We start from the raw sequence: 16,595 nt of genomic DNA, 5'->3' as shown, positions 1-16,595 counted from the left end.
AAGGGGAAGGAATGTCTGTGCTTTTCCAGGTTGCTTCCTTTCTATAATGTGACTCACCTGTTCTGCAATATTTTTTAAGCATTTACAGGCTATGCAGAATTGTGGAGGATGAAAGTTTGACAGAGACGTGGGGCTGACCTGAGGGAGTCATGGGCAGCAAGGCCAGGGAGGGGGCAGATACAAGAATAACTGTGGTGTGGGGGATGAATAGTACATGCTGCAGCCTCCCGGGGGTGCAGCCAGTGGGGGATGAACAGACCCGTGGTCCTCCACACAGATGTCAGCACACTCCCAGGTGCATTTCCAAACACAAAGGTTGGTGTGTCTGCCCGGAGCCCTGAGCAACTGGAGCCCACAGTGCCCTGCCCTGCCCCCGGCCCACCCCATCCAGGGCCCTCACCGACTGCCTACAGCCACTGAAGGGTAGAAGGGGCCTGAACTTGGTCGGAGAGGAGGAAGCTGCTGTTCCCCAAAGCACACATTTTCAGGGCCACATTTTTAGAGGTGCTGCGCTGCATGAGAACTGTGGAGAGTGTGAGGAGGGGATGCCAGCCAGGCAGGGGCCACAGAGAGCAGGGGTCAACCCATGGATATCTTTAGGGTCTCTGCCCATTTTGGTCCTCAAGAACAGCCCCAGTTGCTCCCCCTGAAGCGCATCTATGGCATTGGGGCCTCCCGGAGCACCAGGGTTGGGGCAGGCAGTGGGGTCGGCAGAGCGCCCTGAGCTGGAACAGGAGGCGTCTCCTCTCCTTCCAGCCAAGGCACTGGGCTGGACTCCCAGGTTTATAGAAAAGTGGGGCAGACACTGGAGAACTGCTTTGTCTTGAGATAGAGTGCTCATCCCACCAGGCATAGCATCCCTCCTTGCCCCTGGTAGTGCAAGGACCAGGCCGTACCCGTGGCAATGTGGAAGCTGAGTCCATGCAGCATCTGGTGGCGAGTGCTGTGCCCACTGGGAGGCTCGCCGAAGCCATCCAGGAGGTCTGGGCTCCTCTGAGGCTGACTCGAGGGGGCTACCCAAACAGAAAACCCCAGGTCTTGCTATTTCAATCTCAGACCAACCCACCTGTGAGCACTGCCCTTTCATGTGGACGTGGGGAATGAGGAGGAGACAGGGCAAGCTCAGGACCAAAGGAAGAAGACGCTGACCTTGAAGCCTTCTCCAGGGAGGGACACAAAGTCACGGCCTCAGCTGGCAGAAGGTGCTTGATCAACCACAGGCTTCTGCCCCCAGCGCTCTGGCCCTGGGGACACTCAGACATGAGAGAGTCCAGACACATCCCTGAGAGCCACATCACACACCTCGTGCCCCTGTTATCCCATAAGAAGAGCCCCTCCTGGCAGACAAAAACCTCTCATGTGTGACTCAACCACGCCATAAGAGAGGCTCAGGTGAAGAAGTTTAACTAAGACGCCAGTGGGGTAGAGTCCTGGGGCAACCTAGCAGCATCTGGCTCGGCCTTCTCCTGGCTGTCCCTGCCCCTCTGCCCCCAACTGAGACAGAGGGAGGCTGGGAGCCCACGCCCTAGCCATTTGGTGCAATCTTATCAGGAATGTATGTGCCCTGTTTTTCCTCAGACACTCCACAGGAATGTGTCAAAAGGCACATCAACGTGGCATCCCCAGGGCTGGTAACACAGCCCCTCTAGAAACCCGGCTCCTGTGGCAGCTGGTGACGCCGTCTGCCCTGGGCCTCCATCCTAAGCAATGTCACAGCGTCAACTCACTGTCCTTCCCTAGAGGGACCTCCCCCACATGAAACCCTGCTCCAAAGCATGGGTGGTCTCAGCCTGCATCCTTCTGGGAGAATGAGGCCTCTCTTTCTCCGTCCTGGGCTCCCTGCAGCCAGAGGGGTGATCAAGTGGCAGGAGAAGCCAGGAGTGATGCCAAGGCCACATTCAGGTGACCGGTTATCACCCGGGAGACAGGAGGCATCCACACAGAGATGAGTGGGCGCAGAGCCAGGCCCCCCAGGATCCTCACGCCATCTCTTCCTCCTGTGGTCAGTGGGGACATGACCCAGGGACAGGCCCTTCCCCAGGAAGGCTAAGCACGAAGTCCTGCCCTTCTTGTGATAGAGGCCAGCAGCACTGGTGTTCATGATGTCAGCCAAGGATGGAAGGTCCAAATCGCTCATTGCCCAGACTTGTGAAAACTAAATGGCTGCCCTTTACCTTTGAACCTCTTTTCTGAAAGCACACATGAATCTTCAGTTTTCCACAGAGACCTGGAAGGAACTGAAAACCCAGGTTGAGTACAAGGAGAGCATTAGACAGAGATCTTACTAAACATTTAAGGAGGCTAAGAGTACAGCAGGCATTCTGTCTAAAAATCACAGGCTGCAAAAGGAATCAGTGACCCTTGGCCCCAGTGACCCAATCAACGCTGAATCTCAAAGTTGTGTTAAGAGAGTTACAGACTGATGGTTTTGCCAGGACAGGCTGCATCAGAACACAGAACGCCTATGTGACCGACCCAATTCACTCCGATTCTTTTGAATTAAATAATGACAAAATCCAAGTTGCTGTTCAAATCAGTAGGAAACCCAGCTGCTAAGGTTTATGGCGATTGGGCCTGCTTGGAAGTCCCAGTTCATGTCAGCATAACCCCATGGATACAGGGCAGGCTGGCCAGATTAAATAAAAGCTTTCCATTCCACTTCTATTCTGCAATCTCATGCAGCCAACCCTCTTCCTTGTTTAGTGTGGAAATGTTAGGTGCTCAGGCCTGAGGCACTATAGTCACGCTACCATCTACAGTCATACTACCATCTTCAGTCACACTACCATCTACAGTCACACTACCATCTTCAGTCACACTACCATCTACAGCCACACCATCTTCGTCCACACTACCATCTCACAGTCACACTACATACTTCACTCACACTACCATCTATAGTCACACTACCATCTACAGTTACCTACCATCTTCAGTCACTACCATCTACAGTCACACTACATCTACAGCTGCACTGCTAATCTACAGTCCACCTGCCATTTATAGTTGCACTGCCATCTACGCACACTGTCATTTACACCCACACTGCCACCTACAGTCACACTACCATCCACTCCACAGTTGCACTGCCATCTACAGCCACAGCCATCTACAGTCACACTGCCATTTACAGTTGCACTGCCATCTACAGCCACACTGTCATTTACACCCACACTGCCACCTACAGTCACACTACCATCTACTCTGCAACTGCATTGCCATCTACAATCGCACTGCCATCTACAGCTGCACTGCCATCTTCAGTCAGACTGCCATCTACAGTCACACTGCCATCTACAGCCACACTACCACCTACAGCCATGCTGCCATCTATAGCCACACTACCACCTACAGTTGCACTATCATTTACAGCCACACTGCCATCTACAGTGGTGCTAACATCTACGTTCATGCTGCCATCTGCAGTCACGCTACCATCTCAGCCGCACTGACACCTACAGCTGCACTGCCATCATTATCACATGGGAAGGGACTGCAAGGACACCCAGTGTTCTCCCACCACATTTCACATTTTCCTTCCTTGATACACCTTGTTCTTGCATGAATAAAGTTTTCACACTGCATCTCTACTTCAAGAGAAACAAAGAAAAACAGTCTCACTAAACAGAATCACCAACTTCCCTGGCTAAGAGCTCAGAGCACTTAGGATCTAAATAGAAGACTGTTCCACAGTTGCTATTCAACAGTGACACATACCTGACACTACCCTACTTCAGGAGGTCAGGATCCAAGGTAAATCAGTGAGGAAGCTAATTAAGACTCGTTAATCAGTGAGTAACCAGTTATTGAAAATTAACCATTACATTCATAGGAGAGTCTGGCTAGCAGTTCCCTAGGTGTGATGGCATGCTTTGATGACAGCCTTCAGTATTGAAGACCTTGATCCCTGGTGATGGAGTCCCATTACAGTGAATGTCCCTCTAGCCCACACTACAGGGTAGGAGAACAAAATGAACAATAAAACTAGATAAATCAGAATTGTTTCAGACTTTTCAGGAGAAAAAAAAAAATCCAAGAATCCCAGAGACAGATTCCAACTGAGTTGGAACATAGCAGGGCAGTCTCTCTTCTTATCCATCTGTCCCTCATTTACTCATGTGTGCATTCAGGAAACCCCCATGAAACACCTTGCAGGTACTGGGACTGCAGAAACGAAGGTGCGTAACACAGAGGACTTGCTCTCCAGAAGGGTACAGTCGGAGGGCTATGGGGAGATGGGCAAAGAAGAAGACATCTGAAAACTAAACAAAAAAGAAGGGCTAATAGCCACTGAACACTACATTTTTCTCCCAGCTCTGTCCTAAGGCCTTTACTTCATTTAGGCTGGGCATGGTGGCTCACACCTATAAACACAGCACTTTGGGAGGCTGAGGCAGGTGGATCACCAGGTCAGAAGATCAAGACCATCCTGGCTCACACAGTGAAACCCCGGCTCTACTAAAAACACAAAAAACTAGCCAGGTGTGCTGGCACATGCCTGTAGTCCCAGCAACTCAGGAGGCTAAGGCAGGAGAATCGCTTGACCCCAGGAGGCGGAGGTTGCAGTGAGCTAAGATAGCACTACTGCAATCCAGCTTGGGCAACAGAGGGAGACTCTGTCTCAAAAAAAAAAAAAAAAAAAAAAAAAATTCACTTAACCCCGATAAGGTGGGTAGTATCATTGGACCCATTGTACAGTAGGAAAAAGGGACAGAAGGTGTGGGAGCTGGACCAAGGCCTCAGATCTGGTGGTTGGTGGAGATAAATTCAAGTCTAGGGCAGCCTGGATCCAGTAGCTATGTCCTTGCCCTGCACTATCCTGTCTATAGAAAGGGTGTTTTCCATTTATTTGCTCACTTAAGGGTGGTTTCTTGAGCTCTGGGTAGATAGGGATGCATATGTTACAATTGCCATGGTCCCTGTCCTCATTCTGCTTACAACTTTGATCAAAAAAAAGCTTCCAGAGATGAGGACAAGCTGGAAAAGGACCCAGTCGGCCTCCTTCCCTGGAATTCCCCTAAGACATTCCTGGGTTTCTCAGCAAGTGTTTGCTTGACCGTGTCTGGATTTAGCAGATGTCGCGGTTTTGGAGAGATTTCCTGCCACTCACAGTTAGTTATCTATTTGAAGGCAACTGCAATTGTGGAAAAGCTGCTTTTTGTGTGAAAGTGAAATTTCCCTACAATTTCTTCTCCTTGGTTCTTGCTATCTCTGCCCACGAGGCCACCATGGAAAAGATGTGTTCCTTCTTTTGTGTGTAACTTTGGGAATATTTGGAAACATTTCTGGGGTTTCCTGTACACCCTTTCTCTAACTTCTCCAAGCTAGACATCAGAAATGCTCTCTCCCTGTCATCCAAGAAGTGGTGTCAGCATGTTTATCAGCACGGCCAGCCCCTGGGAGTGGACTTGAGGTTAGTGAAGTAAAAGGAGACCTAAGCATGGCCTGTACTGAGCTTTGGGGGGTGGGCCACGCATGGCACACATTCACTTGTGGACGTTTCCTTGGGAACCTTACATATTGGGTCCATGTGACATTCTCAGGGCAGCGGCTCACTACAGAGGGCATTAAAGAAAGTTGAGTGCCACTTTTGTATTCATCAGCGCTTTTTAATGATGGCAGAGTAGGCTGTGGAGTCAGACTGCCTGAATTCAAAGCATACTGTGTAATCTTCAGCAACCTGCTCACTCTCCAAGCTGAGTTTATGCCTTTGGTGAAAATTAAAATAGTTATGTATTAGTCCGTTTTCATGCTGCTGGTAGAGACATACCCGAGACTGGGTAATTTATGAAGAAAAGGAGATTTAATGAACTCCCAGCTCCACATGGCTGGGGAGGCCTCACAATCATGGTGGAAGGCAAAGGAAGAACAAAGGCACGTCTTACATGGTGGCCAGCAAAAAAGAGACATCTTGTGTAGGGGAACTCCTCCTTATAAAACCATCAGATCTCCTGAGGCTTCTTAACTGTCATGAGAACAGCATGGGAAAGACCCACCTCCATGATTCAATTACCTCCCACCAGGTCCCTCCCACAGCACAAGGGAATTATGGGAGCTACAATTCAAGATAAGATTTGGGTGGGGACACAGCCAAACCATATCAAGTTCCATATATTCGTGGATGTGCATGTGTGTTTATATATACAGTATATAAGTGTATATATGTGTAAAATATATACATATACAGCACTTATTAAGTGCTTGGTTCGCGGTATGCACTTTGAAAACATTAGGTATCATCATTATAGCACAAAATCATTCTGACTCAGTCGGCCAGGACTCCAGACCTTGCTGCCTGTGCACTGTGCTCTGTGACTTTGCTGCTTGGCCTCTACCACTGCCTGACCATTTGATTCCACTGGGTTGGGTCAGCTCAGCTTTTCAGGTCATGCTGAAGTTTGATTTGTTATTCAAGTATTAACTCTACCTCTAAGACATTTGAAAAGCATGTATTATTAATCTTTATTCAAATATCGCATTTTCTTGATCTTGGATGTACTGTTTCATATTTTCATGTTTGTGGGGAGAAGGGTGCATCTCACATACAACATGGGCAGAATTTTTTTTTCCTGGAAAGTGGTGATTAAGTCCTGGCTCTGTCTTACACCTGATGATACCTTACAAAAGAGAAAATGCAGTGAGTTACAGCACTCACCCGGACAGGTAAAGGTTCTAAACGACAACACTTCTCTACAGTAATGGTTCTCAAACTTGGTTCCACAGCAATGGTTCTCACATTGGAACCATCTGGTGACCAGCAGTAAAAAAAAAAAACACTGGTGCCCAGGGCTCACCCCCAAGAGATTCCATGACTAGCAGCTGGGATGTTAAAAAGCTTCCCAGGTGATTTGAAGGTGTACTTTGCACTAGACCCGAGCCAGCTCCTCTGTCATTGTCCCCCTTGGCTTCCTTCATAGCATTTATAAGGACCGTCAATAATTGCTGGCAGGATTAGCCGTGTCTGTGCCCCATCCTTTGAGGACAGGAGCATGCTGCGGCCAGTGTTTGGTGCAGAGAAAGCACTCAGCATGCACTACCTGCATGATCGTGTGGACTTCGGCCACTCACCAACACTGTTCGCTGCTTTTTGCCTGTGTGAATGTGTGTGTTTACTGTTTCTGCTGTGGCAGCAACTGCAGGACTGTGAACTTTGCCCTCATTTATCACCGGCTTTATCTCAGCGAGAAACAAGCAGAGGAAGCAGCTGGGAAAGGCTAGACGGGAAACCGGAGGCCACAGTCTCCTCCCAACACCACTGCCGAGTGAAGATGTTTAGGATGGCATCAAAGCTGGGGACCCCATCTGCATAGGTGGGGTTCTATCAACCAGAAGATATATAAGCACCCTTCCAATTTGAAATCCTTTCAGCACATAGACCCGATGGCATGGAGTTAGCACCCCATCACAGCTTTATGACAGACCCAGTTTTTTACTACTTTGTGGCCATATCTACACAAAGTGAGATACATACAACACAGCTGTAGGCTAGGTGTGGCAGCTCACGCCTGTAATCCCAGTGCCTAGGGAAGCCAAGGCAGGAGGATCTCTTGAGGCCAGGAGTTTAAGACCAGCCTGAGCAACATGGCAAGACCCTGTCTCTACAAAAAAGTGTGAAAAAATTGGTGGGGCATGGTGGAGGGCACCTGTAGTACCAGCTACTTGGGAGATCAAGGCAAGAGAATGGCTTGAGCCCAGGAGTTCAAGGTTACTCTGAACTATGATTGTGCCACTGCATTCCAGCCTGGGCAACACAGCAAGTCTCTGTGTCTAGAAAAAAAATATTTAAATAAAAAGTTAAACCAGAGTTATAGGTAACATGATCTTAGACAAAGGCCACTACCTCATCTCCAAAAGTCAGGCCGTGGCCCCAGGAAAGTGCCCTGGTCAAGTCCTCCCCTTCACAAGCAAGCCAGGCTGGTTTGGAACAAAAGGCAGGAGCTTTTCCTCATTGGGACCTATTTTGCCTGGTCTTGACCCTGCCCAGGAATCCGAGCTGCCAAGTAGACGCCCTCTGTCCCTCCCATTTATTCTGTCATCCACCCACACCCTGGATTTCTTGCAGCCAGAGAGCTTCTTCCTGCAAGCACCAGCTGTTGAGCAGGACTGTGACAAAAGAGCAACAAAGAGCGACAAAGAACCACAAAGAGCAGGCTGCGGGAGGGACCATCAAAGAGGCACCAGCCCTGCCCCGGAGTGGCTGCAGATGCATCCCTGTGGGACAGGGCAGGGGTGCAGGTGCTGCCTCCGGAACAGGGGGTTTGTTACCTTCATCTGCAAGGCCCTAAAGCCAGACTCTTTACAAATCGTCATCATGTGTGTACCATACACTCCCTTCTGATTCTGGGGGCCTGGGCACCTGCTTAGTGCAGCCTTAAATTTTTTTATGTACCAGTAAAAATACTGCATGTAAGAGTCTGTTCCTAGGAGGATAAAAGGATGGCCAGGGCTGGCTAAGTGGAGTCACGACGGACTAAAGGTATGGGAAAATGAAGACATGGACCTACCACGTTCTCCTCTACCTGGAACTTAGGGTTTGTAAATTGCATTTAGATGTTATTTGTCACATTGGTAGGCAGTGACTTAGTACACTCACAAAGAGGATTTTTCCAAGAATTTAAACTGTGTAGATGCTGTTAAAAAAAAAAAAAAAAGACTGAGGCAAAGTCCTGCAGCCAACCCCGGGAGGGAGAGGTGAGGACCCCCTGTCCGTCCTGGGCCCCACTCAGGCACTGTTCTCATCTCTTAGAATAGTTTGTTACCTTTTCTTTCCTGAAACCTCATCAAATGCAACTTTTTCTATGGCATTCAGCAGACTTTTCCTTAAGGCAAAGATTACAGAGAAATTCTTATGCAAGTCAGAAAATGTGCTTATCATGGGTTCGATAAACCAAATTACATTACCTGTTTATGGACATAGATTTCTATCAGCCTGACGTGTGCAGAGCACAGCACAAACCATAGCTACTCCTGTCGAAGTCTCTGTGCATTTCCCAGCCAGGCCCCCAGCTGGGGCCCCTGGGGTCACCTCCCACTCTGGCTAGAAAGAGAGAAAGAGACAGTGAATTCCTTGGAAGCCGCTCGCCCTGCACCTAAGCGGGGCTTGCACCACAAGCAGCCCCAGGAAAAGACCCTCCATTTCTTTCTCGTGGAGGCTCCGGAAGAAAAGCTGCACATTTACCCGGCGCTTTCTAACCGCCTTTGAGGTTCCCTCCTGCAGCAAAGGGAGCCGTGGTGGGGCAAAGCCAGGCCTGGGGAGAGGCTGCAAGGCTCTGGGGAGCAGTGAGGCGCCGTGACAGCTCCTCCGTTCCCGTCACAGCCCCACACGGGCTTCGCTGGACACGTCCAGGACGCGGCTCAGGTAGACACCAGGCGTTGAGCGCCTGCCCCGTGTCTGTGCTAAGATCTCCCCATGCATTATTGCATTTTTTCCAACAATGGGGTGAGGTAGGTATTTCCATTGCACAGAGTGAAACACTGAGGCTCATCCAGGGGCCGGTTTGGAAATCAGGGCTCAGCCCTGGGCCCCGGCTGTTTGGAGCTGGTGCGGTGGCCACCGTGACCTCACGCTTTCCCTGCCAATCGCTCCCCGCCGCATCCGGCCGCCCGCCCCGCCCTCGGCCTCTTTCCAGGGACTGAAGCCCGAGTTGGTGCTGCGAGTCCCCGCGGGGATTATTTTCAAACAGCTCCTCCTGCTCAGGCTCCCACAGCGCGGCCCCAGGCAGCTGCACCACTTTCTTCTCTCACCAATTGAATCCAGGGCTCCTTAGCATATGAATGCAGGCGCATCGGAGCCCCCACTGCTGGGCCAGCCCCTCCCCGGCTCCTCCCGTTCCAGGAGGTCCACAGCCCAGCAGCAGCTGCCTCTGCACGTTGTCCCCTCCGTCCAGCATCCTGGGGCCGAGGAGACAGTGCCCCTGGCAGGGGACTGCGCTGGCATCAACTTCCCATGGGCAAAACCGGGTCCCGGGTCAGTGTTCTCAGAGGGTCTCAAACCCTGCAGGGCCCTGAAATGGCCTGGGATCCACACCAGTTGGAAGAAAAAAAAAGAACAGAAAATGCAGGGATTCACCTCCTCTGCGGGCACCCTCGGGCCGAACACTAAAAAAGATGGTGTTGAAAAGGATTTGGAGATTTATGCAGGTCACGAGCTTGAGGAATTTTTCCACTGAATGCACCATGCCTTGCGTTTCCTGTTTCCCACTGAAAATCCCATGGCTGACCCTTTTTTATATCATCACCTTGGAAGATGAAGAAAAACTCATCTGGTAGGGCTGCTCTGTGAATGCAGATGCTTTGAGTTGTTTTGAATGAATGATTGGATGTTCTGAAATGAAGCAGGAAAGTGCCTGAGGGATAATGACTGGTTTCGCAACCCTTGGCCGGCACCCTAGACCCCTCTGATAATCAACAGAAGTGGATGTATATTAAATTTAGCAACAGAAAAGGTATAGATAGTTGAGTGTGCTACAACATTATTTTCCTATAAATGAACCGGTTACCACAGTCTTTAATTATCTTCCCCTTGAGAGGCACAAAGAAGAGACTGCTCTGGAGGACGGAGGGTTTTTGTGGTCTGAGGTCTGCAGACTGGCCAAGTATTCCAACATTAATTACCACCCATCCTGGCTGTAGGCTCATCCCACTGACCTGAGCAGACCCGGTGAAGCAAGCCACAACTGCTGGAAATCATTCCATTCTTCCGTTAAGTGAGGATTAGAAAGCCCTTTGTGAGAATTTTGCCCAGAGTCTAAGTTGAGCACTTTGTCACTTGCACGCTTCATTTTCCAGCATACCGTTCACTCAGCTCAGTATCTATCCAGGCACTGAAGGTTCAGATGCAAGCGCTCTCCAGCATGGGGGCAGACCAAGTAAAATGCACACTGAGCAACCGTGCAGCTCCAGGTCCTGGCGGCTCTTCACAACCAGACTTTATCCCTGGCGGCCCTAAGCACCTCTTCCTCTGTTGGGGGAGCACAGAATACCTTGTAAGGGCTGCTTTGCTGCCTCTGGCACCTTCTTCATCAGGGGAGTTACATCCAGATGTAGCAGACAGGCCAGGGTCCCTTCTCCTCCACTGTGTCGCAGGGTTATCTTTTCCAAATGGAGGAAGTCAAGGGTATGCAGGCGGTCCAGTTTCCCTGCCTTACCCTGCATATCCATAACAGACTTCAACACGAGAACCGGCGTTTCGGATATGTCTAGCAGAGTGCCAAAGTCAGGCCGGAGTGTGCCCCGAAAGTCAGGGCTTTCTGAGGGACACAGACACTGTTTGTCTCCAATGGGGCTGTGTGTAAGGCAAATACTGAGGCCTACAACCATGTGTTCCGAGACGGTGGCTATAACAGAAACAGGCAGTCCCCAGACAGAAGCACAAAGGGGAACCTTAAGGGATCAGGATTCGTAGGCAGGGACCACACTAAACAATTTGGACAAAGCTAATGCAGAATGAAAAGTAGCGCCGTTATCCAACGATAGTTGGGCTGATGTTCTAGGAGAACCACATGTTTCACACAGCAAGGGAGAAATGAGGGCATATTTTAATCCCTTCCAGCTTCGTCCGGGAGGTGTTGTGACTTGAGTCATTCTCTTCCTCTAACTCCTAGCCCATCCGCAGCAGTAAATAACTTTGTAGTGAATGGATGGTTTTCTTAGAGCTGGGGGAGTAAACTCCTAGTTTGATAAAGCAGCTTAGGAGAGTGAAAGCTGATGGGCCCACCCATTAGACCCATTAGCTGCCAAGCTTGGTAGCCAGCTCAGGCCCCAGTTGCTCCCAGTGGGCCTGAGGAGCAACCTGGTCGCTGCTGTCAGGTGGGAGAAGGAGCCCCTGGCACTGACCAGCCCTGAAACTCAGCCTGCTCGCTGAACATCACAGCACATGAGCGGGTGCTATGGATGGAACGTTTGAGTCCCCCAACATTTGTATATTGAAGCCCTATTTTCCAAGGTGCTGGTGTTAGGAAGCGGGGCCTTTGGGAGGTGATTAGGTCATGGGGGGCCTTGTGAATGGGATTAGTGCCCTGATAAGAACAGAGATGACCCATCTCTCAGCCATGTAAGGACACAGCAGAAGGGGCCATCCACACGCCAAGCTGGAGCCCTCCCAACCATGGAATCGCCTGGCACTTGGATCTGGGGCTTCCAGCATCCCAGCCTCACAAGAACTGTGAGAAATCCATTTCTGTTGTTAAAACAGAAATTTCTGCTGTATTTTTGTTACAGCAGCCTGAACTGACTAAAACAGCTTGAATAACAAAAATGGCAGGTTAAAAAAAAAAATCACTGTTCCTGGGCTTGTTCTAGACTAAATAGTTGGGGGAACCTCGGGATTAGGGAAGGGTCTGGAGAAAAGCCGCAGTTCAACACCTGCCCGTCTCCTTGCTTCTACTGAAGGGGCTCAAGGAATATGACGCACTTATTTGGGAAGGAATTCTGGGTCATGGAAAAAAAATGGGCAGGTCAGCCCAGGAAGCGTGGAGAGAAGACAGTGAAGCTGCTCTGTCGAGGACTCAGGAAGTCCCCCAAGAGGGGACAGGGGAGGTGGGAGGTGTGGAGTAGGTGGAGTGAGCCCCAGGGAGGAAGACCACAGTGATCCTTGTGGCTGAAATCCAAAATGTGGGGTTAAAGGAACATGAAGGCAACAAGTTCCCATTATGTCCTGCCTGATGCTGTATAGTTGCTTCACAGCAGCTTCTGGTGTTCACACCAGCCTCTTCACACCAGCCTCTCATCTTCACACTGGCCTCTCATCTTCACACCAGCCTCTCATCTTCACACCAGCCTCTCATCTTCACACCAGCCTCCTCACACCAGCATCTCATCTTCACAACAGCCTCTCATCTTCATACCTTCCCTGAGGGTCTTGCTCATGGTGGCTTTGTCAGGAGATGCTTTTGGGGGAGGAGGAAGCAGAGCAAAGCCCACCAGTGACACAGAGTGAACCGTCAAGGTGAAGACAGCAGTGCCCCGAGAACCAGGGATGCAGAAGTTCATGGAATCTGGAGTTTGAGGCAGGAAGCCTCTGGAAAAACATGAGTCTCCTCTTACCCCTCCCTCACCATCATCCCCAAAACATAGACATCCTCAGAAATATCTGGGAAGATACTGGATTTCCCACATGCAAAGATAGGGGCTCAGGTCCAATTATTCCGTTACCAAAGGAAAGAGTCAACGGGAAGTTTAGAAGGTACAACTGTGCTCAGGGTGCCTGTGTTTTGTGAACTAACTCAACAACAGACAGCACGAGATACACAGAGCCACGCTGTGGCTGGGAGCCCGGCCACTGTCTTCCTGACCCCTGGTGCTGATGGCCAGGAGGACTTTCTTACCAGGTGCTTCCCAGGAGCCTGGGAGGAGGTGACGCTGAGCACAGACACTGGGTCTTGCAGCCGTCCTTGGTCTAGTCTCACTAGGCATTCCCAACAGAGACCCCACCAAGAGCTGCTGGGAAGGCATGGAGATGTGGGTCGTCATCATCAGCTAAATGGAGGGTGACATTCTGCTTCTACCATCCAGTCAGTGCCACAGATCAAAGAGAAATAAGCTTAGCAATTTTCCTGACATCACTTTGTTTTGAGATAAGGAAATTATCCACAAATTATGAGGTGTCATGTCACATTCTGATTTTTTTTGTTTTTGTTTTTGTTTTTTTGTTTTGTTTTGTTTTGTTTTGTTTTTGAGACAGGGTCTCACTCTCTTGCCCAGGCTGGAGTGCAGTGGCACAATCTCAGCTCACTGCCGCCTTGACCTCCTGGGCTCAAGCAATCCTCCCACCTCAGCCTCCAAAGTAGCTGGGACTAAGCAGTCCATCCACCTTGGCCTCCCAAAGTGCTGCAACCACAGGCATGAGCCACTGCACCCAGCCCATAATGTTGCATTCTAATGCAATAACAAATTGAGTCAAAGTTTGTCCAGTTCCTCAAAATTTGTTTGGAACAAAGAAAGTCTTTCATAACTTGGTCATATTAGATACTTGGAAAATACGGGTTTGATGAGCACAATCCTTAGTGACCCTTCACGGAAGTACTTGTGACTGACAACAAACTCAACATCCCTGGGAATTTTTCTCGAGGAATTGCCACAACACCAGGATGATTTTAGGGGCATGCCACGCTGGCCATGCCTGCTCACCTCTGTCCATTCCGCTGATAAAGGACCAAGTCCAAAGGATTCCTGCATTCTTTAGCTGAAATCTAAAAATGGAAATGATCTGTGTGAGTCAGCATCAGATGTACAATTGGGATGTGTTCGCACAGCCTCTTCATTCCGGCCTGAGAACAAGAGCACTTTGTTTCCTGTTTGCTTAAGAGGTCAAGGTCCCCCAGCCGTCTGCGTGTGGGTTTCCCTGTCTCAGACAACTTTGCTGTGAAAGTTTCTTCTGTGCATGATATTGGCCCCTCTCCTGCCTCTGGACAGAAGCCTGTCGTTATTGTCACCGGGTAGGAGACGTTTGTCCCCCATCACCTATGAGGGACAGAGAAGAGAACTCCCGGCATTCCATGGGGGATGGAGGGATAGGGGTTCAGAGCCACCCGCTGGCCCTCAGCCCTGACTCCCAGCCTCTGCAAAACAACTCTGTGACAAATCCTCCTTCTGAGCCTCAACTCTGTGTGCAAATGAGTGACTCCTGTCAGTGGGAGCTCCATGGGATGCTTCTAAATATGGAAAAAATAGGAATGGCATGTTACCATGCAAACGTGGCCCCAGTAGACACTTGTCCTGAAAGGGAGCATCCCAGAGTACACATTCTTCATCTCTGTCTTGGAAAGATGTTCACCCAAGCTGGCTTGCTTGATTTGCAACTAAAAACATTGTCCCCACTCTTGTGTGCAGTTGGAATAATTCACAGTTGACCACTGAGAGTCCACTAAACGGAGAAGTTGGACCAGCCCCCAGTCAAACATGGGAGAAAATAAGGACTTAGGAAAACCAGCCCTGATGCCTGGGGCCCTGGAGCTCCAAGGGGCAGGTCCCATGAGTACCCCATTCCATGCGTTTTTTACCAGCCTAAGTCCCACCATTGGCACATTCCTTTCTGGAAAAAAAAATCAATTTTCATGGCAACTAAGGCATGACACATAGTTCAGGACCCTGTGTTGATACAATGCTCGCTGCAGATCCAAGCCCGAGTCCTCTCCCTTCGGTGTTGAACATCCACACTGCTGCTGGAATGTGGTCAGCAGCATTCATGCTTGTATCTTTAAATGAATCTTGTTTCTAGCACTCAGGAGTTCATGTCCAGGAGGGCTCTGATGGGAGTCAACTCCATCTAGGAAAGGTAGAAACACCTGAAACATAGTACTTTACAAATTTTAAAAAGAAAAGACACACCTGTATTAATCCATTCTTGCATTGCTATAAAGAAATACCCGAGACTGGGTAATTTATATAGAAAAAAGGTTTGATTAACTCATGGTTCTGCAGGCTGTATGGGATGCATGACTGGGGAGGTCTCAGGACACTTACAATCATGGTGGAAGGCAAAGGGGAAGCAGGCACATCTTCACGTGGTGAAGCAGGAAGAAGAAAGGGAGTGAAGGGGGAGGTGCTAAACACTTTCAAATAACCAGATCTCATGAGAACTCTCTCACTATCGCAAGAACAGCAAGGGGGGAATCTGTCCCCATGATCCAATCACCTCCCTGCAAGTCTCTCCTCCAATGCTGGGGATTCAACATGAGATTTGGGTGGGGACACAGAGTCAAACCATATCAACACCATTTACCCAACCCTGGCCTGATTGCAGCCGAGTCCAGACTCACTGCGGTGTTTGTTCAACCTCAGGCCTTGCCACTGCCTCTGCCTGCTCCACCCTGGGGTGCTTGCCAGATAATGGGCAAAGGCAGTGAGCATGGCGCCTGGAGGAGGGTCCCAGGGAGTTTCCCTCAGCCACACCTCAAATACACCCCACAGAAACCACCACAGTCTGGTTTGACCTGCCTGGAATGTTTTCCTGCTCTTCTGTTTTTTGTTTTGTTTTGTTTTGTTTTTTGTTTTTTTTGTTTTTTTGGCCCTGTCGAAACCTAATCTCTGAAGTTCAGTCCAGGTGTGGTTTCCCAGAAGACAGAGGAAGGACACTTACCTGCCAGGGGAGTGATCGTCTGAGCACACCTGCTCCCAGCTCCCCCTCATGGCCTCCTCCTCTCTGTGGTGACTTGTCAGTTAGCCATAGACTGCCCGCACACAGCAGTGCTTGCATTGTGGTTCTAAGAAATGGTCTCTTTCACTATTTAACTTTTTTTAATGCTCTGTATCTTATGTCTAAAATGGTATCTTGTGTTTTAAGCTTCTGGAGGACAGAGCCCAGGCTTCCTGAATCTTCCTGTCTTCCTCACTTCCTAGAGTGCACCTAGCACATATGGGAAGTTCAAGAATTCTACAGGCTTCATTTTTCTGGCTTTTTCTGTCATTGAAATGTATTCCTCAGGGACACACTTTCCAGGCACGCTTTTGACCTTAAAGGGAAAATTGCATCTTGAGGTTGCTCTCTGAGTTCTATTTTTTTCCTGGCTTCCTCCTCAATGGGAACTCAGTAAGAAGTGGAGACAGCAGGAGCACCTCCCTTTCCTTCGAAAAGGAAGTTAACATAGTTAACGACA

General features: G+C 49.6%; 1 protein-coding gene across 1 annotated transcript; it reads right to left on the bottom strand.

The window, feature by feature from the left end:
* Positions 1 to 484: 484 nt before the first annotated feature.
* Positions 485 to 3,412, bottom strand: LOC108542432 (putative uncharacterized protein FLJ45177). The gene is given in 3 exon segments (XM_017892451.1): positions 485 to 840; positions 843 to 1,013; positions 3,235 to 3,412. Coding segments are annotated over 3 exon segments (705 nt in total).
* Between the last annotated feature and the right edge of the window lie 13,183 nt (positions 3,413 to 16,595).

Source organism: Rhinopithecus bieti, unplaced genomic scaffold (genome assembly GCF_001698545.2).
Source record: "Rhinopithecus bieti isolate Rb0 unplaced genomic scaffold, ASM169854v2 scaffold_1017, whole genome shotgun sequence".
Taxonomy (NCBI): Eukaryota; Metazoa; Chordata; class Mammalia; order Primates; family Cercopithecidae; genus Rhinopithecus; species Rhinopithecus bieti.
This window is presented reverse-complemented; position numbering and strand designations above follow the sequence as displayed.